At 38.8% G+C, this 15,996-nt stretch overlaps 1 protein-coding gene across 4 annotated transcripts; it reads left to right on the forward strand.

Annotated features, from left to right (window-relative positions):
- The first annotated feature begins 4,342 nt into the window (after positions 1–4,342).
- On the forward strand, positions 4,343–15,502 carry LOC110056436 (neuromedin-K receptor-like). Of its 4 annotated transcripts, XM_089274245.1 has the most exons (4): positions 4,343–4,440; positions 7,542–7,597; positions 8,820–10,779; positions 12,915–15,502. In XM_089274245.1, exon 4 carries the CDS (start codon positions 13,008–13,010, stop codon positions 14,112–14,114), a length of 1,107 nt encoding a protein of 368 aa, XP_089130371.1. In that variant the 5' UTR covers positions 4,343–4,440; positions 7,542–7,597; positions 8,820–10,779; positions 12,915–13,007; the 3' UTR covers positions 14,115–15,502. The 4 variants fall into 4 exon arrangements, with proteins under 4 accessions (XP_089130371.1, XP_020618574.2, XP_089130369.1 ...); XM_020762915.2 differs by lacking the exon at positions 8,820–10,779; XM_089274243.1 differs by lacking the exon at positions 4,343–4,440 and having other exon boundaries at positions 7,018–7,597.
- The last annotated feature ends 494 nt before the right edge of the window (positions 15,503–15,996 follow it).

Consider the following 15,996-nt stretch of genomic DNA (forward strand, 5'->3'; position numbering starts at 1 on the left):
ATTTTCGATCGATTTTGGTCGATTTGGGGCATCGAAAAGAAAAAGTTGCGCAAAAAAATTAATTTTTGATTTATCGAACTTAAAACAATATTTTTGTAACTAGTGCCCATAGGGCTTCATTCTGGGCGAGTTTGAAGAAATTCGATTTTTTCGCTATTTCCAAGTCTAGTTGATATTTAGGCGAAGCTGTTCTTAAGAATTGCGAAGCTAAATTACTAGGATGTGTTTTGACTCTGCCAATTTACAGGGGACGGGAACAGCACGGAAAAGGGCGGGAGGCGGGAGATAAAGGTACGGGAAGCGGGAGGGCAGGGTACGGGAGGCGGGAGGTTCTGACCCCCCTGTCCCCCCTCCCCCCCCCCCCTCCCCTTCCCCCCGCTATCATGAACAACTCTACCCCAATCGGTTTCAATGGACATTCGTCGTGTTCGAACGGTGTTGCTATTTTCTTCACAACCACCACGGCTATATTCACCGCAGCAGCTTTCATAGAAAACATTTTGGTGATCTTCTCAGTTTACAAAACACCGCGCCTTAGGACAAGCACCAACTACTACTTTGTCAACATGACGGTTTCTGATTTTCTTGCAGGTCTTACAACCTGGCCCTTTGTACCTTAAGGACGAGTTCGTAATAAACCCTGGCAGTCAATTAACTACAAGGTCCATTGGTAACTGCAGCGTGCAAAGCAGGATTATGTTTTAGAATAGCGTCCCAAATAGTATTTGTTCTAACCTTGGTACTGATCGCTGTCGATAGATTAGTTGCCACTGTATTTTCCTTGAAAGCGACGCTGATTATACGAAAAGTGAGAACAACATTGCTGTTTGCAACGTGGTTGATGCCAGTAGCACATTGTATCCCTATATTCCTCTACCCGACATGGTCACAATTCGGACATAAAACATTATGCACACTCGAGTGGAACAGTTTGGTGATGACTCTCGTTTTGGGATCTGCCGTGGTAATATTCAACCTTATACCTCCGACTGCAATTATCGTTATCTACTCCCGTATCATGGGGGCCCTAAGAAGGAGAACTCAACCAGATTACACTGCAAGAGGAAGTGACGCGCAACGAAAACGAAACAAGCAGAACGAAAACGTTACGAACATTTTCGAATCTATCATTGTACTTCGCGTATTTCATTTTTTGTTTACCATATGGAATACAGGCAATTCTAGATTTCTCTTTGAATTCTTTTAATCCAAAAGGCAAATGCAGCTTCATTTGAGCATTTTGTTTTTATATATTTCCATCCCTTAATACAGCTGTGAACCCGATCATATTATTTGCATTCAGCACTAATTTTCGTCATGTTGTCCAAAGCCTATGTCCTTTTTCACTCGGTAACTGTCGTTCGTGTTGTCCTACTGCAGTGCACAAAGAAAATTTTTCCCTTCCTTAACTGATAACTTACAAGAGCAGATGCTCGAAGTGAGGTTGAAATAAATAAATAATCTGAATAGTTCATTTCATGACAAAGACAGAAACCCTAGCGAGCGAGAAAAGCGAGTCTTGGTGCCCATCCTTTCATATGAAAATGAGATTTCGTTCACATTGAAATTAAACTCATTTTATATGAATGGTTGTGTGCCGCTCCTCGCTTTGATGGAGAGACTTAGGTCAACTCGGAAATGAGCTCTTGTCTCCCGTTTCATTGAAATGCGGCATTACATGTATCTTAAGAAATGTTCAGAATTATAGGCCTGATTGAGATCTTCATCAGCGCTAAGGTTAGACTGCGAGCAATCTCCTTTCTGCTCGAAAATCTGCCGGGAAGAACACCAGGAAAAGAAGCGAGAAGCGAAGCCGCGAGCCACGAATATCGCAACCGTCAGAAGAAGAGCTGCTCAACCGTTCGAGCAAAGTTATGCACTTGCAAGATGTAGGAGAAAAACTGCAGCACCACGCCCTTATAAAGTTAAAAGAATAAAAGAAAAAAAAACAGCTAAACTACCGATTATTGTAAGTTCCTCTTGACTCGCAATCAATCAGCAATTTGTTTTCCTACGTTGCTTTTCGCGCTGCATGCAATATGACAGAGCGATTGTATATTTCTTATCTTACAAAGAAAATTGTACCATGAAGTGACGCTGGCACTTAGGCCCTGTCCATACTAACCAACTAACCAAACGCTTAGAAGAGGCATAGTTACAGAGAAAGTGACTGACTCCTCTCATTGGTTCTTCCATACCTAAAGACAGACTTCGTGCACGTGTCTACGCAGTAATTGGGTTCTGAATAAACAATTCTGGTGGTAACAATTCAAATGAAGGTCTGGCTTCTTGGGAGGGGGAAAGTTGGGAACTTTTAATCGATTAAAGTTTAGAGTATCAATTAATTTTAATTTTTAAGGTTTGTTAATATACACAGCAAACAACAGTGTTGTGCATGTCTGGATTTATGAAAAGAGCGTTAGAAAAATGGGTCACACTTTAAAAAATTAGTCCCTACACGCACTACACGCTTGGATTTCACATTTCGCAAAGGTCTACACATCACTCCGTAAGAGAAAAGAAAATAGAAAAGAACACAGAACAGAATTTTTTTAAGTGTTGCCTATTTTTCCAAATTTTACCCATTGTTTCAGTTGTGACCCTTTTTTCCAATTCTTAATTCTTTTTTCCAAGTGTGACCCGTTTTTTCAAGTGTGACCCATTTTTTAAGTGTTAACCTTTTTTCCTAATTTGACCTTTTTTTTCCAAATGTGAGCAATTTTTCCATATGTTACCCATTGTTAGTATTGTTCCCAGTGTGACCCATTTTTTCAAGTCTGACTCTTTTTTCCAAGTGTGCCCCGTTTTCCCAAGTGTGTCCCCTTTTTCCGAGTATGACCCATTTTTTTACAAGTGTGACCCTTTTTTCCAAATGGGCCTCGTTTCTCCAAATATTTCCCATTTTTCGAAGTTGAACACTTTTTTCCAAGTTTGACCAATTTTTCCAAGTGTGACCCATTTTTCCAAGTGTTACTTATTTTTTCAAGTGTGATTCATTTTTCCAAATGTGACTCCTTTTTCCAAGTGTGACTTTTTTTTTCAAATGTGACCCATTTTTCCAAGTGCGACGCATTTTTCCAAGTGTTACCCTTCTTTTCAAGCGTGATATTTTTTTCCAAGTCTGACCCGTTGTTTCAAATGTAAGCTTTTTTTCTAATTGTGACTCTTTTTTTCAAAATTTGACCCGTTTTAAGTGCGACCCACTTTTACAGGTGTGACCCTTTTTTCCAAGTGTAAGCCATTTTTCCAATTGTGACCCATTTTTCGAATCGTGACCATTTTTCCCCAGTGTGTCCCATTTTTACAACTTTGATGCATTTTTACAAGTGTGACCCTTTTTTCAAGTATGACCAGTTTTTACAAGTGTGAATTATATTTTCAAGTGTGACCCTTTTCCCAAGTGTGACCCATTTTTCGAAGTTTAAGGTGGCTGAACACAGTTTTTGATACCTGTGTTTCATTCACCTTTTTCTCTAAAACCCTTGATCCCTCGGTCGTCAAAAATGGCAGCAAGCTAGTCAACAACACAAAATTTGGTTTTTTGATGGTTAAGCTGACGTATGTGTCGTTGCCATGGCAACATGAATAAATATAAATAGGCCTTTAAAATCGGTTTTGTTTATTTGCAGAAAATCTAGTCATTAGATTTTCTTTATAATTTGCATGCAACAAGCTTGTAACGATTCTCACAAGTTAACACCATTTTGCTAACAATTTAACAGAGAGATCTTTAATTATCCCTTGTTGAAGGTTCACTGTTCACTAGAATTTCCTTCGTCAAAGTTCAATTATTTTCAATAGTCCAGTTACTTATTTCCTAAAGTATTTTCGTGCCAAATTTCGTAAAATTCTAATGAGTGGTTCTCGCGAAATAGGCGTATTTCCGAGAATGCAAATTTTCATTCAATCGCAATTATTGACTTACTACGCATGCGCTGCATTTAACTGGGTTCTTTCGGTAAGAAAGAAAAAGCTGAGAATTGCTGAATTCTTTGCATCGTTACCTTTTCTAACATATCTTTGTAATAAAAGACTAAAGCCATCAATATGCTGCGTTCAATTATAGAGAGAAAAATAGCACAGATACTGCGGGTGTTGAGTAAATAAAATGATCGCTCTATTGACGGCACGTTTGTTTTTTGCAATCCTTGTGTGCGCGCTGAATTACATCAGCAAAAGCGCGCGCGAAACTGTGTTCGGCCACCTCCCAGCCCCCCTCCCAACCCAACCCCCTCCCTGAATGACGAACTGAGTGAAATAATATTTTTGGCGTATGATAGAAGCATTTTGACATTCGTCGAGGAAAATGAAATATTTGCCATTGCGTTTTAAAAAACGAGAGAATTTTTCAGCTGTTGAAGTTTGTGTTGGTAAGAAATGTTTTAATCGACAAAAAGAGCCAGTGAAATGTGTGGGTAAACGACAAATTTAGTTGTTGTGGTAAGTTGGGTTTTCTTTTCTTTTTCTTTTCACGAAAGCCAAACTAAAAGATTTAAGTCGAGATATTACGCGACCGTTTGATTGATTGATTTGATTGATTGTTTTTTATTTGCCCTTTGCATGACTCTTTTCCTGCTTCTTAACGTTAATAGCCGTTCAGCAGGAATAAATTGCTTGTAGAAGAGTCTACTGCTTCCTCATGCAACTGATAACCATTAGCAGTAGTAAAAGATTATTACAGTGCCTTCGACGTTGTTTTCACTGTCGCGCCATCAAAATAAACATCATAATTCGATTAACTTAAGAATCTGGAATATGATAGATGATTGATATATCAACAACTTCGCCAAGATTTTGATCTTTGCGTTTTTCATTCGCGAGTTCGGGTTCTTAGAGAATCTTATATTAGATGAAACTGAAACCTCGGAAGGATAGGTTATTTTTAATTTTGGACAATGACAACCTCTCATGAAAACCTGCACCTGGGACATGGTGATTTGGAAATATAATTTTAAAAATGTGCGTTGAATTTAACGTGCGTTGAAGAAAAACGGTATATTTTACCTTCAAACGCAGCACGCAGCTTTTCCAGGCCCAGGATCTCACAAAGGAACACGGTTTTCCTTTAAATTACTCAAGTGTCCTTTATCTCCAATATTTCCACCATGATTTCGATCAGGGTAAAAAAAATATGGGAATCTGTCCAAATTCCCTCTCACCCGGGTGTGCCAACGAGTCAAACGGCTGGGGTATGCTGGGATATTGATGTTTCTATTTGATCAAAACATGATTTTTTGAACGAAGTTTCGTTTTCAGAATTCTGTTTATCCTGTAGTGATAATATTTGCCTGGCTAAGTTTTAAGATTTGCAAATTGTGGTCCTTTGTGGTTACGATGCCTCCGTGCAACAGACAATTCAATCCTCGGCCAAACATTCGCTGCAATTTTCTGAGCAATCTTTATTTTCCTTCAGATTTCAGTGTATGTTTGTATGCATTAGTTATTAAGAAGTTTGCAAAGTTTAGACACACGGAGTTACTAAGCTGGAGTAAAGCAGACACAAAAAGTAATAATTGCCTTTGAATTACTGGGCAATTTAACTCGTGGTCAAGGGGACATGTTTCTGCGTTGACATGAGGGTGTTTCGCGTTTAATAGACCAATTCGATATATTAAAATTCAGCCTAACACAATAGAATTCAGCACGAGGCTCTGGGGAATAAACCTGACAAACTCTGTAGTTATTTCCCAGAGCCTCGTACTGGGGTCTATTGTTTTAGGCTGAATTTTAATATATCGAAATTGGTCTATTTGTAACTGCTAAAATATAGGCGCAACTAAATATCTATCATCAAGTCTCGTTCCGTAATTTACAGAATGTCACGTGGGATATATTTCGTTAATAGCACTATATAATGAGATCGGTAACGCGCGTGATCGAAGAATCAGAAATCGGTAAAGAACTCATCAAGACATGAGATAGGATTCACGCGGAAATGTTGGTGAGTAACTCTATTTCATCAGCATTTAATTTCAGCCTGTTTCAGTTATGTTCGGTTTTCCATTATTGTACACAGTCAGTTTGTCTTTCTCGTCTCGGGTGCAGAACCACTTACCCGCTGTTACTAATTTAGCTTTATGTAATTGTAATTCCAGTCGATCACATCATTATTAAATCAAGTCTGGCTATCTACACTACTACAGATCTAATTTTTCTTTTTTTTTTTTTTTTTTTTTTTTTTTTGTTACGATTGCTAACACTTCATGGATTCTTCCTATATTTTCGTTCGAATATTTCTAATTCGAACAAGAAAAGGTTTCAACCCCGTCATTGTTTTTCGATTCGTGGTACAGAATTCTCATTTTCGAGATATTAGGTGCTTTCGAATTTTCTTACATTGGAAACATCATTATGTAGATATTCTGATACGTAGTATCAACCTTGCAGTCTATTGTTTGTCTACATACATTTTTTTTGGCTGACCAGATCTCTTGTAGATCCTACGTTGGCAGCGTTTATCGTATGCGGTCCCTTGCAGTTTCTGGTTTCTCACTTTTTACGCAGCGGGGTCTGGGAACTGCTAATAAAATGGGAAACAGCCAAACAGAAAAGTCGAGATTCGCAACGTAAATAGGAAGCTAGCCTGTGCGGGCAGCAGTCATTGTGAAGGTAATACTTTCCAAAGGATGACATTTCGTTGTTTCAGTTGTTAACGGAACAACTAATAGTTTGCTCCATAAAGAAAAAATTTATATGTGATCTCTATATTTGGCTGCGTGACTAAAACCCGTCATCATTTCTTGTAAAAATTGATCGTAGCGCGAGCGAGAGTTGTGTGAGCCGTGGGCTCGGACACTAACAAAATAAAACGCTAAATACAGCCTGTCACAAACTGCTTGAGTCTCTAAAGTCTACATGCCAGGAGTGTCTTGAATCTGCACAGTGTGGTTTTTAAAAGCAATAGTACAAACCGCCGTCAATTCAACGTTTTATGCCTGTTTTTCTTAGACAAATACACTCTTTTTTTATGTAAGAATGTTGTTTTTCCTGCCGAGGGTGAATGTTCTTTGTCAGTTTCTGCCGATTTTAGGCTGAAAATATATTCCTGTGAATATTCTTAGATTATGACGTATGACATTTCTATTTTCGAATGTATTTGGTGTCTGGATGGTGTTCAAGTAATTTTGGAGCCAGCCTGCAGGCATTAAGGCCTGATATGACGCATATAAAGGCAACGATCATACGGCTAGTGCTTTTTTATTTTGGCTAGTTTTGCCGCTTAGAGAAAGGAATAATTTTATACGGTTTCGTTAAAAGCATACGCAAAATTATGTTCTTTTCAAAATCTCAGCCTCGGGTTTATCTTAAAAATATTCTTAAAATTTCGCAATTTTCAGCTTCGATATTCTTATTAAACGTAATCTTATAAAAAAGAAAGACTGCCGTAGGCCTTGTGTCCGACCGACTTTGGTCACGTGTGCGCGAGGCATCGAACTAATTAATTTTAGCTTGTCTTTCCTCTAATGGCTGTCAAAATTAAATATTTGCTTTTACTCGGAAACGCCTTATTGAAGAAAGAAAATTGTCTTTTCTGTAAACAGCTAGTCACGATCAAGTCCTACGATAAACTGAAGGACTGAACGAGACACACGTCAAGGTAAGTTCCTTTAGTTTATTATTTGAAAATCACCGCCAGAAATCTTCAACTACTGATCCACATTTCTGAGCGACTGAACGGCAAAGGTCGGCTATGGCTTTCTCTATCAGTATTTATACAGGAGCAGTCATAAAGCGAATTGAAACGGCCCGGGGTGCTCGCGAAGTGAGGCAAAAAAAATTGACAACCACAAAGTTAACTTTGCAGCCAAAGTTAAAATTTGTTATGGACTTATTAGAAACGCCACATTTCTTCCGTTTTCTTAAGCTCGGCCAATTAAATCAAAAATTCGATCCGTTCTTTTGATAAGCATGCATTATGAGGCAGATACACGTATTCTATGACCAAGTTTGATACTACGATAGTTTCTACAATTCTCTTAGATGTCATGCCTCACACAAATGAAAAAATTGCGATCCGCAAACTCTGATGGAGATCTGTAGTTTCAAGAGCTGTTCATATAATATATCATCATTCCTTTACCAGTTTTACAAGAGAAGTGATTAAATATGTCATGCATTGAACAGAGGTAAAGTCTTTTTCTTTGAATTATTTCGCAAAATTATTTCAGGACTAGAATAAACAGAGTTAGTTTTCAAGTCTTTAGCAAGAACCGAAATCTGTGGCATGAACCGAAACGCACTTTGTGTTGTTTCGTTGCGAGGAAAATTTGTGAAAACTGAAGTCATTATATCAATGAGCTGTCTTGAAGCGTTATATCTAATTACTTTCCAAGAATTCAATGATATATTTCTTAACCAAACACTGAAGACAATAGTCTTTGCAGAAAATTAAAGATGAAATTGAGTTAAGTCACGTAGGCGTCCATGAACAAAATTACGTCCTTTGTTTTAGGTGTAAAATTCGCAGTAAGCTACAAGTGATATATCCTTAGGATTTTCTCTGAAAATCAGATTTTATCGCGGAGGCCCAGGTCCAAAATTGATAAAAAATTTATACGCATTTCTAAAATGGGCATCCGTTTGTTTTTGTTGGCCACATTCTGTGACCAAAATTGAGTCTGTTAATTAGCCGCTGTAAATTCATAAAAAGGGATAGCGGAGCCTGTTTCAAAGTGACTGTCTCTAGGTCGATAGAGTGGTTAAAAAGGCCTCGTTCGACATATTAACATTCAAACATGCTTCCGATCGAATCTTTCAGGTCAAAATTGCAAATTTGTTAAGTGTCTTTTGTCTAACTCTCAATTCCCAAATTTGTCTAGCTCTCAATTTCTCAATTCCTTGGATACAAAGAAAACGATGGCCACCAAATATGGAAGCTTGTCCTGAAAGCCTTGGAACCATGATAGGAATATTGATCTATCGAACCTGGCCTATTTTAAAGCCCTGGCAAACGGGCTAGCAAGTAGAGGCAAGTTGAGGCAAGTTGAGAACTTTGGTCTACTTGGGGATCCGTTTGGCCAGGCCTTGCGTGAACTTGCTTTGACTTGCGATGACTTGCGCTCATATTGGTCGAGATCAAATTTGCACGCAAGTCGACGCAAGTTTTTCACCGTTTGGCCACCCAACCCAAGTCAACGCAAGTTGAGTGACGTCCATCAACCGTTTATCAGCTAATGAAATACAGGATATGTCTACCTTGAAATGGTGTTTTTGCGACTTGTGTGTACTTGCGACTGGGGTAACTTGCGAGTACGTTTAGCCACCCAACCGCGGCGCAAGTTTCTACGCAATAATAACTTGCGGCTACTTACGAGTACGTTTAATATATCGATATTCTCACTTAGAGTACACTTCGTAAGATCGAGGAGCAGCCGACCAAAGAAATTACTGCATCACTGGATAAAAGTAGAAGCCTGCTGCAAGCTGAAGCTTTTTGTGGCACTTAGGGCTTTACACATTGCAAGTGAACACGTTTCGACTAAACTGTTTGCATATTTATCTGACTGATTTTCCAAAAACATACCCGTAGGTATATTTCATTTATCGATTGATTGATTGATTGATTGATTGATTTGTTTGTTTGCTTGTTTGTTTGTTTGCTTTATTTTGTTTCACGTTGAAAACGCTTTTAATTAAATTGTACAATTCATGATTCAATGAAAAGACCGTGTATTTAGCCTTGAGGAAAGCTTCCTCTCGGACAGAATATTATCAGTGGCATGTCAAATTCTGTGGCTACGTTTCTGTGAATACAAACGAAATACTTGTTGCCAGGGTTACCCGGGTTCACTTCCTGTACACAGATTGTTGTGGCGTACATGGAGAAATATGCCCACAAATCTATTTTTTGAGTAATTTTTAAAAAAAAACCTTTACAATTGTTTTCCACCTTCCTAATTGCCGCACAAATTCTAAGAACATGTCTTGATACCTTGTCTCAATAAAAAGAGGTGAAATAGGAAGCGACATGGAGGTGATTTGAAGGGATTTGGAGCGTTTGGATCTTCGGATTATTTGAAATCCGGTGGCCCTTTCTCAAACGAGCTTTAATCTACTTAGGCTGATCAGCATTGATTCAATTGTAAAACAACTTGAGCATAGCCTCCGGAGAAATATGTCTCGTTTTGACGAACAATTTACACTAAATTAAAAACTGCTTGCTCAAATAAAACGTTCTCTCATGTAATTTTAATCAAAAACTGGGTGATGAACTTAGAAAACGAATATATTTTTTTAATCTTTTATATTGCGGTTCTCGTTTTTTTTTCCCTGTTGAACAGTCAGGTAATACTTCCTCGTGTCTCATCATAGAAACTTTTCGGAAATCATCGATAATGTTTTTAATTCGGTCTCATGCATAGCCACCCCAATAAAAAATAATTTGTTAAATGTTTACATTTCAAATTGCTCGAGGGCGCCCATCAGGCTTCGTTAGTGGAAAATTCATTATTTTTATGCAAAGACCCCCAGAGTGAACAGTGTTTTGGATCACAGAACGCGATTTCGAAATTAAATGACAATTTTGCGAGTACTAAAAAAATAACAATACCTCATAAAGAAAGTCTTTGTATCCTCAATTCCCCTGCTTGTTACCTCACCTATTAGGCGTCGCATAGATTATTTCATTCCTGTCGTTCGCATCAGGGGGTAACAAATACGACGAGTTTTGTTTTTCAAATCATCGAACTTAATCCCAATGTGCACGATGAACTATTTGTTTGGAACTACAAACAGTCTTAGAGGACGGCTTGTGACATCCTTATAAGAAACTTCGAACAGGTAGGAATTATCAGCTTAAAAGGTTATTAATGAGACTGAAATCGAAGACGTCGCTCGTTAAACAAATATTTTCAGTCAGGCAGAGTTAAAAGAACGACTTGTATATTTGGAACGCAGTGGCTAAACAGGAATATTGTGTTTCTTGTTTACCTGTTTCGCGCTCGATTCACAGAGTTGTTTTACTCAGTTCGACGAGGAAACAAAGTCACTGCAAACTTTCAATAACATTTGAGCAAAATGTTACTTTCGCACTTAGCCAAGCCTGTGTCATATATAGTTAAATCATGTTTTGCTAAGTTGAGGATTTAATAAACAAATTAAGAATGCTTTCGCTGATGAATTTCGCTAAATACAACTGGCGGCAAGCGTATTATGAAACTGATTAGTTTTACAATTTATTATATTGCTGAGCTTCTGTCCAGCGTCTCGTTAAATTCTCTGACGAAGATACATTAGCTAATGTGAAATAATTACGCATTGGGTAGGTATTTAAGACTCTAGAGAAATGAGCTTGTAAATAATGAATGATGACAAAAAATGAAGTACAACAGATTTCCCGTGAAGTTTTAAATGAAAGAAATTGCTAGGCATGTGAACATGCTAATTCAGGGGCAATGAAGCAAATGTCAGTCAATAGCAGTTTGTCATTCTTGGCTTGTCTCACGCGCCATTCAACAATATTAAGAAACAACGAAATTAATTAGGCATTAACAACGAAAAAGAAAAAAAGTGACGCATGCGCAGGCAATGATCTTTTGGGAACACCGAGGATTGTTCTTGTGTGTTTCGCTCATGTGAATTTCAGAGTTTTTTCTCATTACTCAATTCCTCGTGTTTCTTGTCCGGTGAACGAAAATCGGTTAATTTTGATCAAGAGATTGTTATGATCCCGTCACTATTTTTCTAATAGGAACTAAATGTTCCTAAAACTTATTACTATGGTAGCTGAATTGCCTTTATTACAAAGCCCTCGTGTTTTTCGTCCGGCGTACGAAAATAGCTTTATCGTGATCACGTGACTATTTCTCTTATAGGAACTAAATATAGCTGCCTATCGCAGGTAAATAACGTGTTCCGCTTTTCCATAAAACACTGAAAACTACAAGAACAAACTGGCAGCGATTTATGTCCGGAGTGCAGGGTGATCTAGATGTAAACAACCGGTCATTAAGGACAAACGGCGGGGGGCTTATTGCATGTGTTTTCAAAGCCAGAAACTAGCTTTCATGTGCATTCTCTTTTTTCAAGGTATAGATTAATTCCATGTGAATTCAACTAAACCATTATCAATACAGATTACAGTTTTAATGAAGGGTCTAAAAAATGCATCTTTCTCGCACTCTTACTTATTTTATGAACTTAATTACTTACACGTGCGCGTGCTTTCTTGCGTGTTATCTTGCTTACAGTGGAACCCCGTCAATCCGGTCACCAACGGGCCGCAAAACTCTAGCCGCATTAACGGGGTGGCTGTATTAAAGGGGTTCTTTGAATAAGAGGATGATTGACTGAGCTTTTGTTTGGGCCAGAATAAAGTGGTTGTAATAACGAGGTGGCCGTATTAAAGAGGTGTATTAACAAGGTGGCCGTTAGGCGAGGTTCCACTGTAATTTACAAGTAGATTACTTATGGCGCGGGGGGGGGGGGGGGGGCGGCGGGGACTGGATACTCCCTTATATGGGATATATAGGTATGTGCGGCCTTGAAGGCTTTGGTTTAATGAGCGGTTTTGGACTCATTAGATTTTGACCATTTTCGTCCGGAATAGGGTTTTTCACATTAGCTTGACATTGGGTATTTTGACAAATTGTCAAAACGACATTGACATTGACAAATTTGTAGACCTTCTCAAATGTTGACGCAAATGTGAGCCATTTCTGATGAGCTGCGGACGAACATTAGAGCCGCATATTAATTTTAGGGGTGTAAAATCGGTTATCGATTTTTCGCTCAGGTCTGAAATGGGGCATAAAAAATCACACATTTTGGCCTGAAATAGGATACAGGTCTTAACATTCGGGCCACACACCCCCACCAAAAACTTTGGGAAGTACCCTCCGGGACTTACGGTAATGTAAAACAATTCATCTTATTAATTAACCACTTGTTATCTTTTCTTCTCCTCTATTACAAAGCGTCTTTCACTTGGGTTATCACGTTTACGCTGAGCCGGACCTTTTAGCTCATATCAAACAACAGTACCCGTTTCAACTTCAAGTGTGGGCATTATGAACAATTCTACGGTTCAACCGCCGGGTGTCTACAGCCCTGAACCACCTTGCTCCGTCAAGATTTCCACGCTGTTTACAGTACTACTATCCACGGTTAGTCTGGCAGCATTCATTGGAAACCTTCTTGTAATGGCATGCTTTGTAAATACCCAGAACCTTCGAACGAGCACAAACTACTACATCGTCAACATGACGGTGTCAGATCTCCTTTGCGCATGTTTCAACTGGCCACTGTACGCAGCTGAAGGGATGCTGACGACAAGAGTCTTCATCACCGGGCGTGTGGCTACCTTTGTGTGTAAACTAGGAATGTATTTCAGAGGAATATCACAAGTTGTTTCGGTCCTGAGTTTGATCCTGATTGCTGTGGATAGGTACGTCGCCATTGTGTTTCCTTTGAAGATAACGGTGCTTGCGCGAGGAAGAATTCGCGTTTCGCTATTAGTACTGACGTGGATTATCCCAGTTGCTTGTGGATTTCCTTACTTCCTTTACACGAAAGTTGTTAAAGTGGACGATCAAACCTTCTGTAGGATTGTGTGGGATAAACTGGTACACGCCATCTTCAACTTCACCGGATTTGTAGTGTTTTACTGCGCTCCACTTTTTGCCATGACCATCCTTTATACTCGCATTGTGAAGACTGTCAGAAATCGCCCCAACACTGAAGATAAAACACAAGACCATCTAGTCAACAAGAGACAACAACAGAACCAAAAGATCACGAAAATCTTGATATCCATAGTCGTTGCCTTCTTCATCTGCTGGACTCCACTATGTATTTATCTGGCTCTCAAAATGTTCCATCCAGCGTTATTTGTTCGAGATAAATGCATGGTTATGGTAGCTTTATTTTTTTATCTTTTTCCATCTCTCAGCACGGCAATCAATCCTATCATTCTCTTCCTGTTCAGCACAAATTACCGTCAGGCGTTGAAAAGCTTTAGCCTTCTGTTATGCAACTTTTTCAGATGTCCTTTTTTCAGGTACACCACTAGGCGCGTTGGGTCGTCGCATTTGGAAGAAGAAGACAATAATTTTGTTATGTCCAGATTTCGCCGTGGAGAAACTCGGAGTACCATTATTTTCGGTAAACTACCGTAGATGAATTTTAGAGTTCCCGATTATTACCCTCCAGTCAAAACACAGTCCGAGCTCTTCACGACAAATGCTACCAACATTATCGGGTTAGCCAGAGGTCATTACGTTGTTTTAACTGACCGCGCGTACGGTTTATTTGCGGAACCAGCTAAAAATTATTCACCCATCATCAACTCTTGCTAAGAGTTGACGTTCGCGTCTTTCATATTATCCATGCATGTATACAGGACTCGATTGCTGAAAAGGTGGTTAAAGACAAATGCCATCTTTAGCGCTAAGTGAGCTACACACTTGGATTTTGTATTACGTAAAGTCCTAAAGAACTCCAAGAGGTAGAGAAGATAGAGAAGAACACTAAAAAAAAAAAAAAAACATTAAGAGAGAGTGGAGGAAAAAAAGACTGACATTCTTAAAATTTTTATCTCATCTACTTTAGTTTAGAAAAAAATAAACCTAAACCTGAGTGAAATCTCTTTAAACCTTTTTTATAAATCCATACACACACACTAGGGTTGTTTGGGTTATATATTAGTTCTAAACACTATACAGTAAATATTATAAATTTTTTTCAGTATACATAAATAAATATACTTAATTTTTTTTTTTCCAGTTAGGTGACTCTAAACTTCAAGCGGACTCTAAACTTCAATCGGAAGTAAAACCGCTTTGCAGCCTCGCTTTCAATCGTTGGTTACTGGAATAACCAAAATCCGGCGCGCGGACTACAAACTTTTCCCCTCCCAAGCCGTGATCGCGTGAAAGACCTTCATTTGAATAATTACCACCGGAGTTGTTTATTCAGAGATTTTTGATTTAGAACCCAATTACTGCGTAAACATGTATCCGAAGTCTGTCTTTAGATATGGAAGAACCAATTATAGGAAACGGTCACTTTTTCTGTCACTCTAGCCTCTTCTAGGCGTTCAGTTAGTTGAGGCGCAGCGCGAAAAGCGGCAGTGATGAAAAGGAGAGAGGAGCCTGGTGCGAGGAACTTTCCTGCGCCGCGCTTCTCCCTGTTTTTTCGCTCATCGATTTGCGAGCTGCGCCCCAACTAACTGAACGCCTGGAAGAGGCTACTGTCACTCGGAATTATAATAAAGTATGTTGCGAAGATAATATTAAACGACTTATGGACGCACGTTGTCTCGTACTCAATTATTTTATAGCTCTATTAAACAGAAATCCAAATTCAAACGAAGGAAACATTTTTTTAAAATGATCGTAGACTTGAATAACTTTTACGTGATAAAGCATGTTCAGCAAGGCCACCGTGAAACGACTTAGAGATGGAGAGAACCGACTTAGGACGTCAAACTGCGGAGGTAAACCAAGAAATTTGTAAATCGAACGTTCCTTAACGCTTATTAACGGTTAATAAAGTTCAAACATCGAGTATAAACATAAGTAAATGTAACACCACCATTAAGAGTGTTATGATTGAGGATATAAGGCAGCGTCCACACTGCGCCGCCGAAGAATTTGAAAAAGCAGCTTAATTTCTACGGTTAGGCCTATAACGTCCACACTAACCCGTCAACAAAACGACGCTTTTCGAAAACGCTCTTCAAACCGGAAAAATTTGAAGACGCCAGTTTTTCGTTTTCGTGTGGACAGAAAACATTTTCAAAACGAAGACTTTCGAAAACAATGGCGTCACCATAATCGTGTGATTTCCCTGACCGAGTTTTCCTCAAACGCAAATTCAAAATGACCGCTGATTGTTGCGTTTCGTAATTCCTTCAGTGTAATATGGACGAAAAACATTCGATGCGTTTTCAGAGTGAAACCCCCGCTATCAAATTCCTCTAGCGTAGTGTGAATGGGGCGTAAGTGCCTGCGTCATTTCATGGTACAATTTTCTTTGTAAGATAAGAAAAATACCATT

Source organism: Orbicella faveolata, unplaced genomic scaffold (genome assembly GCF_042242905.1).
Source record: "Orbicella faveolata isolate gen_17 unplaced genomic scaffold, um_ofav_v1 contig_35, whole genome shotgun sequence".
Lineage (NCBI taxonomy): Eukaryota > Metazoa > Cnidaria > Anthozoa > Scleractinia > Merulinidae > Orbicella > Orbicella faveolata.